Below are 18607 nucleotides of genomic sequence, written 5' to 3'. Positions count from 1 at the left end.
CCCTCCCTGAGTCTGTGAAGAGCTAGTGCCCACATCCCCAAAGTAACTGATTTCTTAGGATGAGTGGATGGCGGAGGTGGGGGCTCAACTAACACAGCAGTAAAAAGTGAAGTTCTTAATACCAAGAGGGCTTTCGCGTTTATACAAATTCCCAAACATTATTCCTTCACTCTGGGGCACCTGATGGATGTTCCAGTCAGCCATAAAAAGCGTCAGTGATCCCTCTCCCAGGAATCTAGCCAATTTTGCTTTCTTTAATAGGAATAAAAGTGAGGGCTGTAAATGTCAAGTAGCAGATTGTGTGGCAACACCAACTGAACCCCGCATTCGTGAGCCAGTGTAGCACTTACCTAACAAAGGTCTTCGTAGCTCTGCATCATTTAACTCGCCAGGTTCTGGGGTGAGGCCTGAAATGTTTTGTCCACATGAGGTGTGGGTGTGGGTTTGGCTAGTCCCAGTCCAGTGAATTTGGGAATTCAAGTGTGAGATCTGCTCATGCACATGCGGGCACACGAATGTGCGTGCATGCTTGCGTGTTTGTCTGTGTGTGTGTGTTATGCATTGCAGATCGTGCAAAGCCCTAGATATGCAGATTCTCTTCGTGGTCCCCAAACAGACTTTGTGCTTTCAACCTAGAAAGTTCACCATCAACTGAAATGACAAATGGGCACCCCCATCACCACCCCAGGAAAAGACCAGGTGGAGACTAGCCAGGGACAGCTTCCTAGCCTGATCCCACTCCCACTGAGTTCTGGGAAGATGAGCGGCTGCATCCTGGAGATCCCTGTGACATCTAAGAAGATGCTACCATTCAACCATTTAGTTCTCCTTAGCAACCACTGGCTGGCAGGATGCCAGCCTGCCAAACACCTGGTCCAAGATATGGCCTGGCCAAATGCCAGCAGGTGACCTTTGCAAGAACCAATCCTTTCAGCTACAAATCTAGTCATGACTGTGACAGCTGGCAGATCCATGATACAAGACGAACTTCATCCTGTGGCCATGCTTTCCTGTTCCTACTCCTAGGTGGAGGGCTAGGCTAGCACATTAGAAGATATGTTTCATGTTCTCTCTTTCTCTCTCTCCCTCCCTCCCTCCTTCCCTCCCTCCCTTCCTCCCCCCCCCCCCCCCCGTCTCTCTCTCCCTCTCTCCCTCTTCTTCCTCCCTTTCCCAATCCCCTAGGGCAAGGTGCCTAGACTCTGGTGTAGCCTGGATTCCCTTTCTCACTTAATCCCTTTGGATGCCCCTTCCAGGCTCTCTAGAGGGGCGTCAGCTTGAATCGCTTTCATAGGCAGTAGGACTGAGCACAGATTATAAAAAGAGGCTGGAGATATAAGTGGCTTCAGGTGAGGCCACGGACAAGCATGGGCAACTCCATTGTATGCTGGAGTAGAGGTCATAGTAACTGGTCCACTTAGCAGCCCCAAGACCCGGCTTTGGGTCACCAGGTGGCATGACTTTGGGAACATCAGTCTCGTTAGGTTTGGGGACTGTAAGGCGGCCTGTGTCTTGTGTGTTTCACCGTTCTCTGGAATTCTTAGGATTCTGTGGCTCCGTCAACACCATCTGAGGAACTGTATCACGTTAGCGAAAACGTATCCAAAAGATAAGCCCATTGGTTGTGGCATTTATTGTTAATTGAATTTTCCCAGAAATGGCAGCTGAAAGATTGTTAATGTGCATGAATTTACATCAAGTGAAACATCTGTTCCTCTTAAGCTAAATTCCAGCACAGCCGCGGTGTCTCGTGAATTAGATCTGGGAGCAAAATGCGTCTTGCTCTTTGCACAGCTTAGCGGTTTCAAAATAGACCTCAGAATGACACATGGCGACCGAGGCTGGGATAGATAACACAACCACTTGGGTGGGAATGTGGGCGCCAGACGATTACACAGAATTTCTGCTTTGGTGGTAAAAAACACAGAATTGTCAGGGCAAAATGTGACAGTCAGGGGACGGGGGAGGCAGGACAGCTATTTTGGAGGGGAGAGGAGACTGCCTGTGAGCAAACCGAAGGGCAGACAGAAGGATGGAGTCCTGTGCTGTCCCTCAAGCCCTCTGGGGGTGTTGCCAGGTGTGGTTCTAAGGCTCTAAACTCTAGTTACAGCCTGGAAGGACCAAAGGCAGCTGTATTCCAGTGCATGTGGCCCCTGTGTGGGTATTGAAGCAGTGGTCTATGAACCCCCAGTGGCTCCTTGAGCAGAGCCCATAGTCCCTAACCCAGCCCTTCCCTCTCCCCTTCCCCTCCATGTTACTTACATTTCTCCTTCTGTGACGAAATACCTGGCAGGAAGTGACCTGAGGGAGAAAAGAGTTGATTTTGGTCACGGTTTGAGGGCACAGCCCATCTCAGCAAGAACATAAGGTGTCCTGTTACCAAGTATCCCCCAATCAGAAGCAGGGAGTAGACAGGAAGTCGGCTATAAACCCCAAGGCCCACCTCCTCCTCTGAGGAACCATCTCCTAAATGGTCCACAACTTTCCAAAGAATGTCGACAACTGGGAACCAAGTGTTCAGATCTACGGAAGGGCGATTCACTTTCAGCTTATGAGCTGCTCCTCACTCAGGTCCCAGAGAGAAAAGCTACCAAGAGATGACACTGGGCGGTCCGAGTCCTGGTCCTCTCTGCAGGACAGTGGTAGAGGTTGCCTGAGTCCAGGGCTGACCAGTGACCTCAAGACAGACATCTGTGTCCAGCTCCAGCCTCAGGCCTGGGGTCTTTAGAGCAACCTTGGGGTTTCCCAAGCCACTGCACCCTCACGTCCTGCCTGGGTACCGTGCTCTGCCCAGGCCCAGAGGGTCTCTGGACTACTTTTCTGCACATTTACTGGGCAGAGTCCAAGTAAGGGAAGGGGCGTTTCCTAACACTATTCATAGCTGAATGCACCCTCAGGCCTTCTTTAACGTTCTCCTCTTGGCCACACTGGAGAGAAGAGAGAAGAAATTTTTTTCTGCTTCCTCTCCCAGTTCATTTTCAGGGAGCCACCTTGTGCCCACCAGAAGAGACCCTTCTATATAACCTAGTGTTCATGCTCCCTGTGACTGGCCACCCTGCCCCCACTCCCAGGATGGCCATGCTGGAGTTCACCCTGTAGGACCAGCTGTGCAGGCTTAGGAGCATCCACTGGGTGATGTAAGACCCATAGACCCTGGCCATCCCAAGAAACTTTGACTGTCCATGAGCAAAGCCACGTGCCCACACTCAGGAGTTATCCCCCTGCACCTACATTGCACTCAGAGGCATGATAGAGGACCGGTGCCATCACCTTCAGGTGTCCACCCCTCCCCCAGCATTGTGATACTACCCAAGCCCCTCTGCCTCCCTTCTCTGTGGAGGTAGTGGCATTGTTAACAGCTGTTTAAGCCCTAACCCCCAGGTTCAGGTGACAGGCCAGGGGCTGGGCTTGACGCTGCAAACCAGGCCAGCAGGGAACTTACGAGTGCCTGCTACTTAGCAGAGCGGGTAAGGACTGATGGAAGGGTGAGGAGGAGGAAGTGGGGCAAACACGTGGTGGAGAAGGAGGCGGGAGAGGGCTCATTAAAGGCCTGGGGGTAAACAGCCTCAATGAGGAAGGAGGAAGCAGCAAGACACACATGCACACATTCACACGCACGCACGCACGCACGCACTCACCATTTCCATGCAGGCACTCTGAGAGCATGGGCTTCTCAATGCCCGTCTGTATCACTCATTTTGCTCCATGTTGTCCTCCCCTTGACCCTCTGGAGTCCTCCAACCCCACCCACAGCCAAGAATGGAGACAATTCCTTTGGAGGCACAGTCTGCCAGAGGCCACGTGGCTGACAGGATATCCCCAGTTCCACCCCTGTATCCCTGTGTTTTGCAATAGCAGGTGTCCCTTTGGTGGACGCTTAGCTCTGGAGGCAACTCCTGCTTCCTAGCTCCCTCTGCTCAAAATATTAAGTGCAGCTAAGTCTGTGCTCCTGCTGTGATCATCTCCCTCGACATGGAGGGAGCAAAGCCAGAATGGGGACACTTTGGAATCTCCAAAGAGGGACAGTTACTGAGGGAGCCAGATTAATGAGGTGTCGGACAGCTTAGCCAGATCTGCAGCTGACCTTTCTCATGGAGAACGGGCTTGATAAATGCAGTTCATTACCAAGTTCTGACAGAAAAATAGGAACACACTCCGGGCTCCTCAGTACACTGATCAATATTCTATCTGTCAAAGAAAGCCTGGTCTAGATGCAAGAGGATCCTGGGACAAACTGGACAACCTCTGCTGTGGGTGGGACCCTAGACCAGCCAGGAAGTGACGTGGGTGCCTTCTGACAGCTTGTCAGGCTTAGAGAGGTCCCAGAATAGAAACGGCCCTGGGAAAAGGAAGGGGGTGAGAAATCCAAGATGGCTTCCTCATTCCTTGGGACTATATTATAGGGTTAGTTGTCAGCTATCTCAGTGAATGAGACAAAAATGAACGAGCGGCATCTCTCCTCACTGGGGGCAACCTGCCAGTGTCACCAAAAGGATACCTCAGGATGGTCCCATTCCTTATCAAAGTCCTTCCATGGTTTCTCTTATGTCATGATGCTATAAGATGTTAAGGCGCCTAGGGCCCTCTACCCCATCAAGCTTAGGTGTCCTCAGGCTCCCTAGGCAGTGCTCATTAGAGATGTTGGTGTTGGTTGTATTGGCTACTTTTCTCATTGACAGACAAAATTGACTTAAGGGCCGATTGATTTGGGCTCACAGTTTGAAGGTGCAGCTTGTCATGGTGGGGAAGGCATGGGGACAGGAATATGTGGTCCCAGTCACATTGCAGAGAGACATGGATGCTGGTCCTCAGTTGGCTTCCTCTTTTTCCTTTTAATTTAAGCCCCAGCCCACAGGACGTGCCATTCAGAGCTCCGCCTCTTTGGAAACTCCCTCACATACGTCCTCAGAAGTGTCTCTCCTAAGTGACAATTCTGTCAATTTGGCAGTGAAGTTGAAGCGTCACACAGGCCCAGTTCAGTAGCTTGTAACATTTATGCTCTGAATTTCTCTTGCCCCAGGCTGGCCCAAAGAAGCCTTGGAAATGGACTAGAGAGGGGTGTGTAGTGCGTACTCAAGCCTATGCCATACACCTTTCAGCAACCGTCCCCTTCAAGTCAAGAGTGTTGAAGTTCAGACAAACACTGGACCCTGCTCTGTTCCAAGGATGTCACGTGCCCTCCCTTCCTGGAACCCTAGGCAGAGGCTAGCTTAACCTCCAACCAACCATGCTGACATCAGTTGCATACACTAAATGAACATAGATTATATGATTCATCTTGTTCTGGGTTCTTTTCTGTTTGTTTTACATTTTGAGTAGGGTCTCTCAACTCTCTCTTCCTGGCTGGCCAGAAACTGTATAACCCAGGCTGGCCTCACACCTGTGGTGATCTGACCCCTGGGTGGTGTGATTACCACTCCTGACTTGATTTTATGTGTGCATCCACGTGGATATCTGCTTATCTCTTCAACTGATACATTGTTCTTTTATCACGTGGAAGTCGGGACAACTTCACGGAGTCACTTCTCTGTCCACCTCCACACAGGTTCCAGGAATGGAGCTTAGGTTGACGCATGGTAAACTGAATTCTGGAAACAGGATTTGGAGCCTCAGGTGGACAGGTCTGTCAGATGCAAACGAGCGCCATGTCCCGTGGAGCTGGGTCACTGCTGTCTAAAGTGAGCATCGTGAAGTGGACACTAAGCCTAGGACTCAGGGAACCCTCCTAGGAAGACAGGCATCCAGGCGTCAAGCCTGTGTCAGAGAGGAAAGCTCACCTTGAGACTGAATTCAGAAACCTGAGGATAGCATGGAATGGTGACATAGAGTCCCCAGGAGGGCATATTTGTAGGAGAAGCACCAAGAGTGGCCCCAGGAGGAGAGGGTAGACCATAGACTCTAAAGTTATTGGTTCCATTGGTAGGTACATAAATCCCTACACGAGGATGGCTTTCTCTGCTGCGTCCTCAGATCAATGTGTGGGGTGAGGGCACAGGACTAGAAGAGTTAGTTCAGTGACTCAAGGCAAGTGACTTAATGATTGGAGTTTAGGCAGAGTTCTCTGTGCTACTCCTTTGAAACATGGCTGCTCTGGGAATGAAGAGAGATCAAAGACTCCCTGCCAGAGGCCACAGTGTAACACAGTCGTAGAATACTTGCCTAGTGCTCGCAAGGCCCTGGGTTCGATACCCAGCACTGCAGAAGTCAGACAAGGGCAATCCTCAGGAAAGGAGAGGAAGGACAAGAGTTAGAAACATTGGGTTTCTGTGTCTGGATCCCTGCCCTGGCTCCCACACAGCCTATGACCTCTCTGTCCTTCTGAGATGGACCATCCACCGTCTCCCGCCCCGATGTTGTCCACAGACCTATGAGTGTTTCTCTAGCTCCACTGGTCTCCAGGTGCTTTGTATGTGTGCTGCACACCATGCTGTTCCCTCTGCCTCCTTCCATAGCGCACACTGTCCTCACACCACAAGTCCAGGCCTGCACACCTTCCCTCCCCCTCCCCTTAGCTGATCTACTCCTTAAGACATTCTTAAAGCCTTAGCATGCACACACAGAATGTCAATACAAACCGCTACACAGCTGGGAGCAATATGGTCTGATCAGCATAGGACATGACCCTGGAGACTCACAACATTCAGCTGGGCCCCCAGCTTGACTTCTAGACACATAACAGAAGCCTCTGGGTCCTCAGAAAAACTGTATTTGAGACGGGGTCTCATATAAACCAGGCTGGCCTCAAACTTGCCATGTAGCTGGGGATGGCCTTCTCATCCTCTTGCGTCCACCTCAGGAGTCTAAGGTAACAGGCATGGTTTTATGCAGTGCTGAGAATTGACCCCAAGGCTTCTTGCATGCGAGGCAAGCACTCCAAAAATTAAGTTGTGTTCCCCGTCTGAAGAATTATAGGATTTGGTAGGAAAGCAAAGCTTGAGATATTACCACAGCCCCCAGCTCCACGTTGTGGTCTCCCCAGCTGCCCATGCTGGAGGTTGTCTAGCAATAAACCCTTGTTCCAGGGCAGCAGGCAGCTCCAAGAAGCCCTGAGGAGGTTGGGAGACCAGTAATCCAAGACCTCACTACCCATCCTACCTACCTGCTCTAGCCTCCAGGTGGCCCTGCTGTCACAGGTTCTCGGGATGCCAGGCTCTGGCTAGCATGTCCGAGGGAATCTATTGACACCACTTCAGTCACTGTAGACACCAGCTTTCCCAACATGTGGTACAGGTGCCTGTCCCCGGGGAAACCTGACAGCCCTCCAGTGTATGCACACCCTCTACATGGACCCTTCTGCCAGCTCTTACCCCAACAGCTAAGCAGCTACGTCTCCATCCCCTTATGTCTGCTCCATTTGCCAGCCCAGCACTCCCCGTCTTTGGAAAGGCCTGATGGACTAGACTCAGGCGAGACCACCCTACTCTTTACCCAAAATAATTTTTTGAGAAGTAAAATCCAGCCATATTGGCTTTGTCATGAGTCCAGGCCATGAAGGCCATGTGCAATACTCCACAGCCATGTAGGTTTCAAAATGGGGTATGTCTATGGGTGCCAGGGACTCTCACAAGAGAAAACATGTGAGCGTGGTGACTCCCAGGAGCAAATAGATTTGATTATATTGAACACAGCAATTGATTTTTTTTTCTCCTAAATAAACACACAAGGGAAATAGTAACAGGCATTTGTTTCTGACCAGAATCAATTAACCCCAAATTGGAAGAAAATCTAGAAACACAAACAAGTGCAAGAAAAAGTGTTTCGGCCACCAGGGCTTCTCCAATGAGAGAAGGAGGGTAGGAGAGAGCAACAGCTGCTCCCCCCTTTCCCACTGAGGAGCTTCTGTGCGCATGTGCTCCCCCCATCATGGTTACCACAACTAAAAGTGGGAGGGCAGCTGCCAATCACTGAGCAAGGGCTCAAAGTAAAGCTACATGTGACTATGTTAATTAACCCTCATAATGTCCCCACGTGGGGTGCATTACTATCCCAGTTCTCAGATGAAATCACTGAGGCCCTTTACTCCAGGTTACACAACCTGGAAGCAGCAGAGCTGGGACTCACAAACCCAGTGGTCCCCAAACTCAAGCCTGTTCACTGTCTGGTCCTGAGAGGTTAACCTGGCAGCTTCAACTGGTGTTAGAATTCATGGGAAGAGGCCCGAACCCCAGATGGTCCATACCCAGCACCCACTGATCTTAGAATAGAGGGTGGGGAGCCCACACCAGCACCCCCCAGACTCAACAAGGCCAGGCTCAGGAAGTGTTTGTTGTCCCCAGGGGAAATAGGAAGCAGGGCTGGAGGATCACTGCTCTGTGGCATCCCTGCAGCCCCCATTTACTGACTGTGCCCTGTATGGTGGCCCTGTCACCAGCAAGATAAACTATGTCATGTCATAGCGCATCACAGACCTCATTTGCCAAAGCACGCCCGTGCAATGCTGTGTGTTCAGCAAGCTCGCCCGTGATAAAAGGCCTAAGAGTAATGGGCTGGGCGCTCCGGTTTAATCTCCTAAAGCTTCCTTTTGTTTCTTGGTCGTGGACTTGTGTACACACGCTTGTTTCCGAGTAACCCAGCTCTGGGAGTGTACCTAATTACCTTAAGCGGGGATTATTAGCCCTGTCAACTAAAACGCCCTAATCTATGAGGCCAAGGATTCAAAAGCAGCCTTTAAGATAGGATTGAGACAAAAGGCAAACTGTGACAGAGTGAAATGGGGGCTGGTTTTCCTCGCACTGTGGGGCAACAGTTGCAGATTCCACTGGAAGAATTTCCCCATTCTGCCTGACTCATATAGGCACTCACTAGATATCAGTAGGCTGGATGGGTGGGCAGATGGACAGGCAAGCCCCCCCCTCCGTGATGTGACAGTGGCTGGAGGAGGGGGAGGATGGACAAATGAGCCCCCTCCGTGACAGTGGCTGGAGGGGGCGGATGGACAGGCAAGGCCCCTCCGTGACAGTGGCTGGAGGGGGCGGATGGACAGGCAAGGCCCTTCCGTGACAGTAGCTGGAGGGGGCGGATGGACAGGCAAGGCCCCTCCGTGACAGTGGCTAAAGGGGGCAGATGGACAGGCAAGCCCCCCCCCCCCCCCGCCGTGACAGTGGCACTGTTCACTGCACACTGGAAATGCCCAGCAGCTGCTGAGGAATGAGATGGATGAATGTATTGATGGGCGGAGCACTGTCTCAAGACTGCAGGGTACATTTGTTGTAACAACCCCTTCTCTTTCAGGAGACATGTGCACCATGGCTGGCTATGCTCGTCTCAAAAATGTCCTCCTGGCACTCCAGAGCCGCAGACAGCCACTCCAACAAGGAACCAACAGGCAGAACCTTGCCTCCCAGAAGCGCCTCTTGGTGGAGTCGCTATTTAAGGACTTGGATACAGACGGCAGTGGCCACCTCAGCAGCTTGGAGCTGGCTCAGGTGGGTTTGGCATGCAGCAGGGACTGTGGAGAGAGCCTGTATGGCGCATGTGGTGAGGAGACACTCCTTGGCGGAGACAATGGTTCGTCACTGTCTCTGTTACGGATTGCCAGGGGCCCCTCCTACCCTTCCTAGAATCCACAGCTTGTTGTCAGCACCTCTGAGAATGTCTTACACACAAAATCCCACCACCTGCCACCTCAGCCTAGGTTTACCAACCAGTTTCGACACTTCCTCGGCTTGCAGGCAGAGCCTCCTTCAGAGGGGCTGTCCGCTGGTGTTTTTCTCAGAAAGCCAGTCCTTGATGCTTTGAGCCTGTCCTTTTCTACAGGGAAATGTCAAAGGGAAGCAGTACTTGTTAGGGTGAGCATCTTTGATGCTTCAACCTGGGGGTCCCCGAGGCCTCTGCCCAGTAACAGCGCTGCACTTTGGCGTCCAAATACCAATGACCCCACTCCCCGCAGCTGTTTTGCTTATGGGACGTCCTGTGTCCACCCCTCACAGGCACTAGCCTAAGAATGCCCATGGATCCTGCCCCAAGGTTTGCCTCTGCTCCAAAGGCTGTGGGTTAGAAGCTATCACTGTAGGCAACTTTAAGGGGGTGCCTGGGTGGTTAGTGCCTATATCACAAAAGAAGCAAGAAAGAGCAAATCACTCCCTGGGGCCACTGTCACTGCCAGTGAGAGGCCTGAAGAGTTCTGGCAGCAGGAAGGCTGGCATGGGACAGAAGGGCTGTGTTGTCTTAGTCCAGCCAAAGTAAATATAAGCAAGGAAATGGGTGCAGTTTTCCCGAGTGAGGGGTCCACGGAGACCACTCTGCTCCAGAAACTACAGAGTGGTCACCCAGAGAAGAGGTGACAGGATTGAGTTCTCACTTTTGATGCTGAGGTCCATTTTGCTGATGGACCTCAGCAAAATGATAGCCTGGAGGCAGAGGTGTTGGCTCAGTTGGTAAGACATCTGTTCTGCGAGGATCTGACCAGCGCTGAGATCCCCAGAAGTCGTGTAAAGGCCAGGCAGGTATGGCGTCACCCTGTAAACCCTGTATGAAGGAAACAAAGACAGAAGCCCAGAGTAAGCGCTGGCTTCAGTGAGAGGACCTGCCTCAGTAGCATTGAGAGCAGTCAAAGAAGGCTTCCCATGAGCACGTGCATTGTAGTGCTCACAGGCAAACATGCAGACACGCACATGCTCAACAACCACCACCAAGTTGGTAGCCAGATCATTGTGCAGGCCCTTTGCCCGTGGTGGATAAACACTGCTGTCTTGCTCTATGGAGGGACAGCAGCTAAGAATGCAAGCTTCAAAGCCAAGCAGCCTACAGTCAAGGTCTGCTGCCAGCATTCATGAGCTAGTGAGTCTCCAGAGGCCCCTCCTTCCCAGGCCTCCATGCCTCAGCAGTGAACCTGGCGAGGTCATCACGAGAGTTAATGGTGCTAAGCCAGTGAGATGTGAGACGTGTTTAGCATTGTACTTGGCACATGGGATGTTCCCAGCATTGTCGTCATCCTTGTTCCCCCTTCACCCTTCAGCATCCACTCCTGTAGGGCCAGAATGGCTACTGTCCCGCTTCACAAACACTTTTAGAGGAGGAATCTGAGGCTCTAGGGAACCAAGTAACCAGCGACTCCATTCTAGCTCACCACACAAACCCAAGCATCCTAGGAAGCCCACAAAGGCCGTGGTGGTATCGTGCAAGCACATCACTATTCTATCAGGAATATTCAGCCCCCAACTCCAGCTGAGACCCCCAGGAACAGGGCCAGGAACCCTCATATGACAAGAATGACTCCAGGAAAGCCCAGAGGTCTTGTCAGTTATGGCTATCTGTAGGAGCACACCCCACCTGTCAGTCCTCATACTACAGGCTGGGCAGGAAGAATGGGGCATGTGACATCAGCCTGCCCTAGGCAGCTGAGAGCTCCTGGTGCCCAGACCCATGTGGCTCCCAACAGACCTTCTTGGGTTCATTGCTGTAACCTGGCAGAGATGTGGCCAGAGGCATCTGAAGCCATTAACAAGCATGGTAATTGGACTATGATTTTCTCTTTAAATTTTAATATATCTAAAGTCCATCTCATAAATCCACCAAGCAGAGCCCAGCTAATGTGGGCCTTGCCTTGACACTGAGTCAGAGGCGCCGGAGGGAAGAACTCCTCGGTCCTATGAAAAGTTAATCAATTTCCAATGTAGAAATAGACAAAGGGAAATTTTCATCTTCGGAAGATTGATCTGAGGCGTCATGGTTGATCTCCTTTTTATCGAACACGCTCACTTGCTGGGTGAAGGGTCATTTTTTTAAACATTATCACATTAAATTGCCTTTAATATAGCAGGCCAAGCTGGGAATGTTAAACAAAGAGAAAAAATGCCTCTACCTCCACCCTCCTCAAAATAAAACCATTTCCTCTCTCTTGATTTCCTTTGTACAGTCTCCCTTGCCCAGCCTGTGGCTTTCAGTGTTCAGCCAAGTGAGGGTGTGTGGAATTTCTACCCACACAAACTTTAGTGTGTGGCTGGCTGTGATGGGGGCAGGGCTTCTGTGTCTCGTGGGTTAAACCATAACCACAGAGGAATCCACAAGAGTCCACTTCAATCCTAAATCAGGATCCTGACTGAGGGGTGACATTTGTGGCCCTAGAAGAATATGGAAACATAAAATGTTCTAACAAGCTCATGTGTCTGAACACTCGGTCTCTAGCTGGTAATGGCGTTTGGGACGGTTATGGAACCTTTAGGAGACAGAGCCTTGCTGGAGGAAATACATCACTGGGGGCCAGTCTTGAGGCTTAATAGCCTGGTCCCCACCTCATAGTCACCCTGTTTCCTGAGTGGAGATGTACTCTGACAGGCAGCATCCCGCTCGCCACCATACCATCCCTCCCACTGCCATGTCTTCCATGACTTGATGGCATTCTGTTCCCAAGAACTATAAAAACACTATCTCCCTTAAAGTCGCCTTTGCCTGGTGTAACTGAAACAGATCTGGTCACCAGCTGCTTTCTGGGCATGTGCTATGCGGCGAGGGCTGGTGTGTGGTTGAGGGAGGTGGATACAATGATGAAATACGGCACGTTCTTTTTCCCATCACTGGGATATAATACCTATCAAGAAGTAGCTTGGGGAGGGGTTGGCTTCTGGCTTACAATTTGAGGGGATACAGTCTATCGTGGTCTGAAAATACGGTGACAAGAGCCTGAGGCTGCTGTCACCCTGCATCATCAATCAGAAAGATGAGTGCCAGTGTTCATCAGGTTTTACAACTCCTTCCCCCACCCCTTATTCAGTCTGGGTACCCATTTCATGTTTAGGGCGGGTCTTCCCTCCTCACCGAAACCTCTCTGGTGTCTTCCAGATCATTCCAATCCCAGTCAGGCTGACAGTGAAAATTAACCATCACCCATAGTGGCCTGGTCTCCCACCCTGAGGTCAGCTGTTCACTGACTTCCTGTGATCAAGCCCTTCTCTAGTCTGTTTCCCCCATTAACAGCACAAGGGACAGACAAGTGGCCACAAACATTCTTCCTTGCTTAGATCCCCCTGGCTCTATCTGCCAGTCATGGAGACCACAGACCTTCCTTCTCCGGGCCTCAGTTTCCTTATCTGTACAATGAAGGATTCAAATTGGACAAGATCAGAGATCTCTGGATGGTCCCCAGTGCTGGAACCTACATGACTTTGGAGTTGGGGGGATATCGGGGAATGGAGAAAGGACAGTCATACAGACACCCAGAACACTGGAATTGGGAGTGGAGATGCACCACCAGCAGCCTAGGAAACTCAGCTGGTTTTATACATCTGAATTGAGATGTCCATTACACACAGCTGAACCAGGAAGTGGCTTTCACTAATCTGGATGGGGGTTTCTGTAGAGGAACAGTTCAGTCTGCCATCATCCAGGAGGAACAGGAAGCTGTGGTCCATGCTGTCTGTACACACTGTCAGCATCTGCACATGGATCCAGGGCAGGCTCTGCTATGTCCCTGAGCCTGACCTAGAAAAGACTGTAACGTTCCATGGTTCTGAGGCATCAGCGTCCTTGATGTGGCCGTGGCCATGGCCATGTCAACAACACACATTTACTCGGGACTTCACCCGTTCCCATATCCCAAGGCCTATTGGGCTTCCCTGAGTCCCCACCGGACCTGGGCATTTTCCAGCAGCATCCGTGATACTGAGCTCACTGATAACTCTGGCTCTGTCTCTTCTCACCTCACAGTATGTGCTAAAGGAGCAGGATCTGGATGGTTCCCTGAAGGGATGCTCACCAAGCGATCTCCTGCGTTTTGATGACTATAATACCGATGGCTTCTTGACCCTTGGAGAGTTCTACACAGCCTTCCGTAAGTGAGACCTCTGCACAGGGCTGTGGGAGTGGGAACTAATTGCCTTGGTTGTGATGTGGCATCAGAAGCCTGGACGGCAGGTGCACAGGGCATGTGAGCTTGGCTTCAGCAGTCTTCAGGTGGATTTGGCTTAGATGTGAAAGAAATTGAGATTGCTCTGTGCAAGCCTGATATATAAGAAAGGGACAAGATAAGACGGGTGGGAAGGAGAGAGCTTGCCAACTCTCTACCTTTTGAATAAATACAATCTTCATCAATGGAGGGATCTGGGGCTGTAACCACAGCAGATCTGTAACAACAATCCTCTTGGCTGTATATCATGTGATTTCCTGGGGAGACATGAAGAAATGTTTATTCACCTCAGATGTGACATCAGTGACAGACCACAGAATCAGCTCCAACCACGCCCAGCTTAGTGAACCAGAGGAGTTATTGGAGTTACTCACCAGGGGCCTGGGTGACTCAAAGGTGGTAGCATCCCTGAAAAGCCCACTAAATCATGGGCAACAGCTTGCAGGTTAACAGCTTTCCTGCAGGGCTTGAAGGCAACTTAACTGGTCAGAGAATCTCCTCTGCCTGTAATTTCCATGTCTTTGGTAACTTGAGAGAAGGGGTCCTGTGATTTCTGTGGGTTTCAGGAGCTTCCTGGCCTTCTTTCATTTGCTTCCTGAGTCATAAGCCTCCGTCCTTCCTAAAGGAGGGAATGTTTTGATCTTGGGGAAACTGGACTACAGCACTGAACATGGAGGCAACCAGGCTGCCTGGACAGAAACTCTGAGGGATGGGCTGGAGGCATGGCCAGGCAGAAGCTCGGCCCAGTCACTGCCCAAGGGCAATAAAGAAAGTCTGTATGTTCAAGAGAAGTAGCAGGATATCTAGAGACATCAAAGACATTAAGTATTCCTGTTGGAGTAGGAGTGGGGGCTTTCAACCTCCCCCAGAGAGCAATTCTCAGGAAAAAAAAATATTTAGTTAACATGCTATTGTAGCCTCTGCTATTGCTCTGAGAGGCCAGGCTGCGTCAGAAACATTTCATAGGGTTAGGCGTTGCCGTAATCTTGTGACCATCTTAGTGTGATCTTTTTAACCCTACCCTAAAGTAGATTTTTTTCCCCATAACTAAGCAAGTTTTACAGAAACTGAAATGTACAGGTTTCTAGTTAAGACAATTTTAGCAGACATCAGTAATTCATACAGTGTTAGGTCTGTAGTCTCAGATGATAGACCTATCTTAGCCCTGTGTAACTTCCCATTTCCTAAGTCAGCTTGCTAATCATAGTGTTAACACTTGGTATTTTCCTTTTCTTTTTCACTCCTGTGCCCTGAGTGGCTCCTCCTTGGGTTCCCTGGTGTGTGCCATACCTGGAGATGACCTGCTTAGAGATTCCATCAAGATAACTCTGGGCAGGGCTTGCTGACAATGAAAGTAACCTCAGAGAGGTCCAACAGGGCCCACGCTGAGGGGAGGGCAGCTAGTGTACTGAGCCCATGCAAGAGAACAGAGGAACATGCTTTGCCTTAAAGAGGGGACACCCCTTTATATTCAAGGGTACGCTAGTCTACTTATAGCAGATAGTGTGTGAGCCCTGTGATGTGCTTGTGGGCATGACCTGCAAGCTCCCAGCACCTGATGGTAGGTATTGGCCTTGTGGAGGCAGTATGAGCTCCTGAAGACACTGAACATCCTAAACCACAGAACTTAGAATCCTTCCTCCTAGCACTCATTAGGAATTTCATCTTCACAGAAAGTGTCTCTGCAGTATAGTGACACTTCCTTGAGCTCTGGTTATCCCCACAGGCAGTTCTTCCATCTTGTTGGCAAAACAGGGTTTTGTGGCAAATAAAAGATACACTTGAAAGACATAAAGGAGAAAAGCAAGTGATTTTTCTCTGCAGGAACTTCCCGTTCCTAGTGTGGTTCTGTGGGGGAAAGAGAAAGCTTTCCGGTTCTTTGGTGTCCAGGGTTACCAGTCAATCACTGCTCCAAGACTTTGTTTGATGTACAATGATTGTGTTTGGTCTCTAGCATCCTCATCCTTGCCAACTTGTAAAGCCTGTATCTTCTGATACTAGTTCATGACAAAGTGTGAGTGACTTGTAAGCTTGTCATGTTTCTACAAGTTCCTGTTGGAGCATCAAGAACTTATTAGCAAAAATAAATCTTGAGATTTTTAAACCGTTTAGGGAGTTGACTGTTAAATGATCAGGCACTTTGACAACATACAGTTGAATAACTCTACAGTGGTAGGGATCTTAACACCTCTGATATCCACAACCATAAAAAGGCTACCCAAAAGGGAAAGAGGAGTTGTTGTTATCATCATCATCATCATGATCTAGAGAAACACATGCTAAGTGTTGACCTGGATATCACAAGAGACCGTCCCTGTTGACCTCAGTGCTTGCTTCATCACTAGTCTCTCCAGCCACTTCCCTTGTCAACTCTAGTCCCACAGAACTCAGATGTGTAATAAGGAGGCCGCTTGTTGGTTCCCAATCACTTAGCCCCAAAATAATCACACAGAAACTGTATTAATTAAATCACTGCTTGACCCATTAGCTCTAGCTTCTTATTGGCTAACTCTTACATATCAATTGAACCCATTTCTATTAATCTGTATATCACCAGGTGGCTGTGCCTTACCAGCTAAAGTTCCCAGCGTTTATCACTGGTAGCTCCATGGCTTCTCTCTAACTCCACCTTCCTCCTCCCATGCTATAGGTCAAGCGGGTTTCTTTATTCATTAACCAATAAAAGCAACACATAGACAGAAGGACCTCCCACACCACAGATGAACCAGAGAAGCAGCATTAGAAGAGATGACAACCAGACTTGTTCTCCAAGTCAGGAAGTAGAGAGTTTTCTGGGGACAGATCTAATGTATTTCAAGAATGCTGCCTAAAAGCTGCAGAGAGGGCTAGATCGCCTTGAAGGCACTTTGTGGTGTGCATGTAGGGAGTGTCTAGATTGGCTTAGTTGGGATGGGAAGACCCACACCTAGGTGTGGGCAGAGCCATTCCATGGGCTGAGGTACTAGACTGCTCTCTGCTTCCTGACTGTGGGCACAATATAGCCAGCTGCCTCACATTCCTCCTGCTGTGCCTTCCCTCCCATGATGGTCTGTGTCCCCTCAAACCATGAGTCAAAGTAAACCCTCCCTTCCTGAAGTAGCTTTTGTCAGGCAGTTGGTGACAGCAATAAGTAATTAATACAGCTAGCTATGTGCCACCACTCATGTGGCCAGTGGTGGCACACCCTCCTTCCTGGGAATGGATAGAGCCAAACAACAAGCTTGTGAATTTGCTCCTGAGGAAATGCAAGCATCTTTCCTGCCCATGAGGATAGACAGATAGATGTCGATATAACAAGAGCCACTGTAGGGGAGGGGGCACATCGTCCCTTTGGCTTCAGCCATAGATCTCAAGCAGGGCACCCTGATGTCTGCTCCTTCCATTCCTGTGTTATTACTTGAAAAGCTTTATAATCATCATCTTTGAAGCAAATTAGATTCCGCGGTTGCCTTGGACTTGTTTCGAACCAGGCAGCCAAACCATTCATCACAGCCCAACCCAAATAATAGATATGCAATAAAATGTAAACTCTCAGCCACTGAGGAAGCCACAAAATGAGTTAGCCCAGCTATAAAGACCTGACATGCTGAGGCTCTGAGCATCCAGGGATCAATGGCTTTTCAAAGTTCCAGGAACTGCATTCTAATTCCCAGAGCTGTAGTGATAGATGCTTGGCTCTGTGAGTTTTAAATGAGTAATTGAAATGAGACACATGGGTATAACTGGTTCCCTAGAAAGCAGTGGGCACTCGAGAGATCTCACTAAAAGTCTTATCTTACACGTCTCAGCAACAATATTTTAGATTTAATTTTAACAGCTGGAGTTGATGGCATGGCAGAAGCTGGGAGTTTGGGGTTTTGTTTGGGCTACCAGGTAGGGTAGAGGATGCAGTGGGACTCCAGCCCCACAGCCTTCTGAAGCAAATCCCATCTCTCTACTGGAGATGGTAGGTCTGGGCTGGAGGTGTTGGCATGCACCTTTAATCCCAGCACGTGGAAGGCAAAAGTGGATGGATCTCTGTAAGTTCCAGGCAATCCAGGGCGACATAGTGAGACCTTGTCTCAAAATAAACAAAGATGATATGTCTCAGTGTTTGCCCTGCAGAAATGACATATATTGATGAGTTTATGCACGGGTGGAGAGGGAGACTTCCTCATAAGCTCACCTTATGGTGCAGCTGTTTTGGCTGTTCTCTGAGCAGGACTGCAATATGCAGCCTATTAAAGCCTAGCCCATGGCTACCAGCTGCCTTCCTAAGTTGGTTCATAGTGAGGTTGCTTTAAGAATGCCACTTCTGGCTTTAGGAATGCCGCACTCAGGGAAGAGGACACAGGACAGGTGTGTTAGCCATAAGAACCAGATCTCTGAGTATCTGTCTGTCTCTCGTCTCTCTGTTTCTGTGTCTCTCATCTATGTGTGTGTGTGTGTGTGTGTGTGTGTGTGTGTGTGTGTGTGTGTTGGTATATATGTGAATGCAGGAGTGTGAAAGCCAATAGAACAACCTAGGATATAGTTTCTTGGTCACTACCACCTTAATTTTTGAGAGGGTTTCTCACTGGCCTCAAACTCATCAAGTAGCCAGGGCTACCTGGCCGGCAAGACCCCAGGATCTGCCCATCTCTTCCTCCCCAGTCCTAGACTGGGATTATAGTCATGTGCCACCAGGCTATGTTTTAAAAAGGGGGAAAGGGTGTCCAAGGATCAGACTCAGGTTCTCATGCTTGCAAAGCAAGCCCTTTACCAACTGAGCCACCTGTTCCACCCCGC

The 18607-nt window shown here is 49.8% G+C and overlaps 1 protein-coding gene and 1 long non-coding RNA gene across 2 annotated transcripts in view; one reads left to right on the top strand and one right to left on the bottom strand.

Moving 5' to 3' along the window:
* Fstl4 (follistatin like 4) overlaps positions 1–18607 on the top strand; it is a 435031-nt gene that overhangs the window by 297065 nt on the left and 119359 nt on the right. Inside the window, exons 5-6 of the mRNA XM_041664845.1 lie at positions 9229–9422; positions 13642–13765. Of these exons, the coding sequence (XP_041520779.1) occupies positions 9229–9422; positions 13642–13765 (318 nt within the window). The remainder of the gene's footprint in view (positions 1–9228; positions 9423–13641; positions 13766–18607) is intronic.
* On the bottom strand, positions 2284–10408 carry LOC121456569. The gene is made up of 3 exons (XR_005975648.1): positions 10298–10408; positions 9642–9747; positions 2284–2298 (listed from the first exon to the last, which is right to left on the bottom strand). It is a non-coding gene; the product is annotated as an uncharacterized LOC121456569 (long non-coding RNA).

The sequence above is a fragment of the Microtus oregoni genome, unplaced genomic scaffold (genome assembly GCF_018167655.1).
Source record: "Microtus oregoni isolate MIOR12 unplaced genomic scaffold, Mior012 000015F_ref0000493, whole genome shotgun sequence".
Lineage (NCBI taxonomy): Eukaryota > Metazoa > Chordata > Mammalia > Rodentia > Cricetidae > Microtus > Microtus oregoni.
This window is presented reverse-complemented; position numbering and strand designations above follow the sequence as displayed.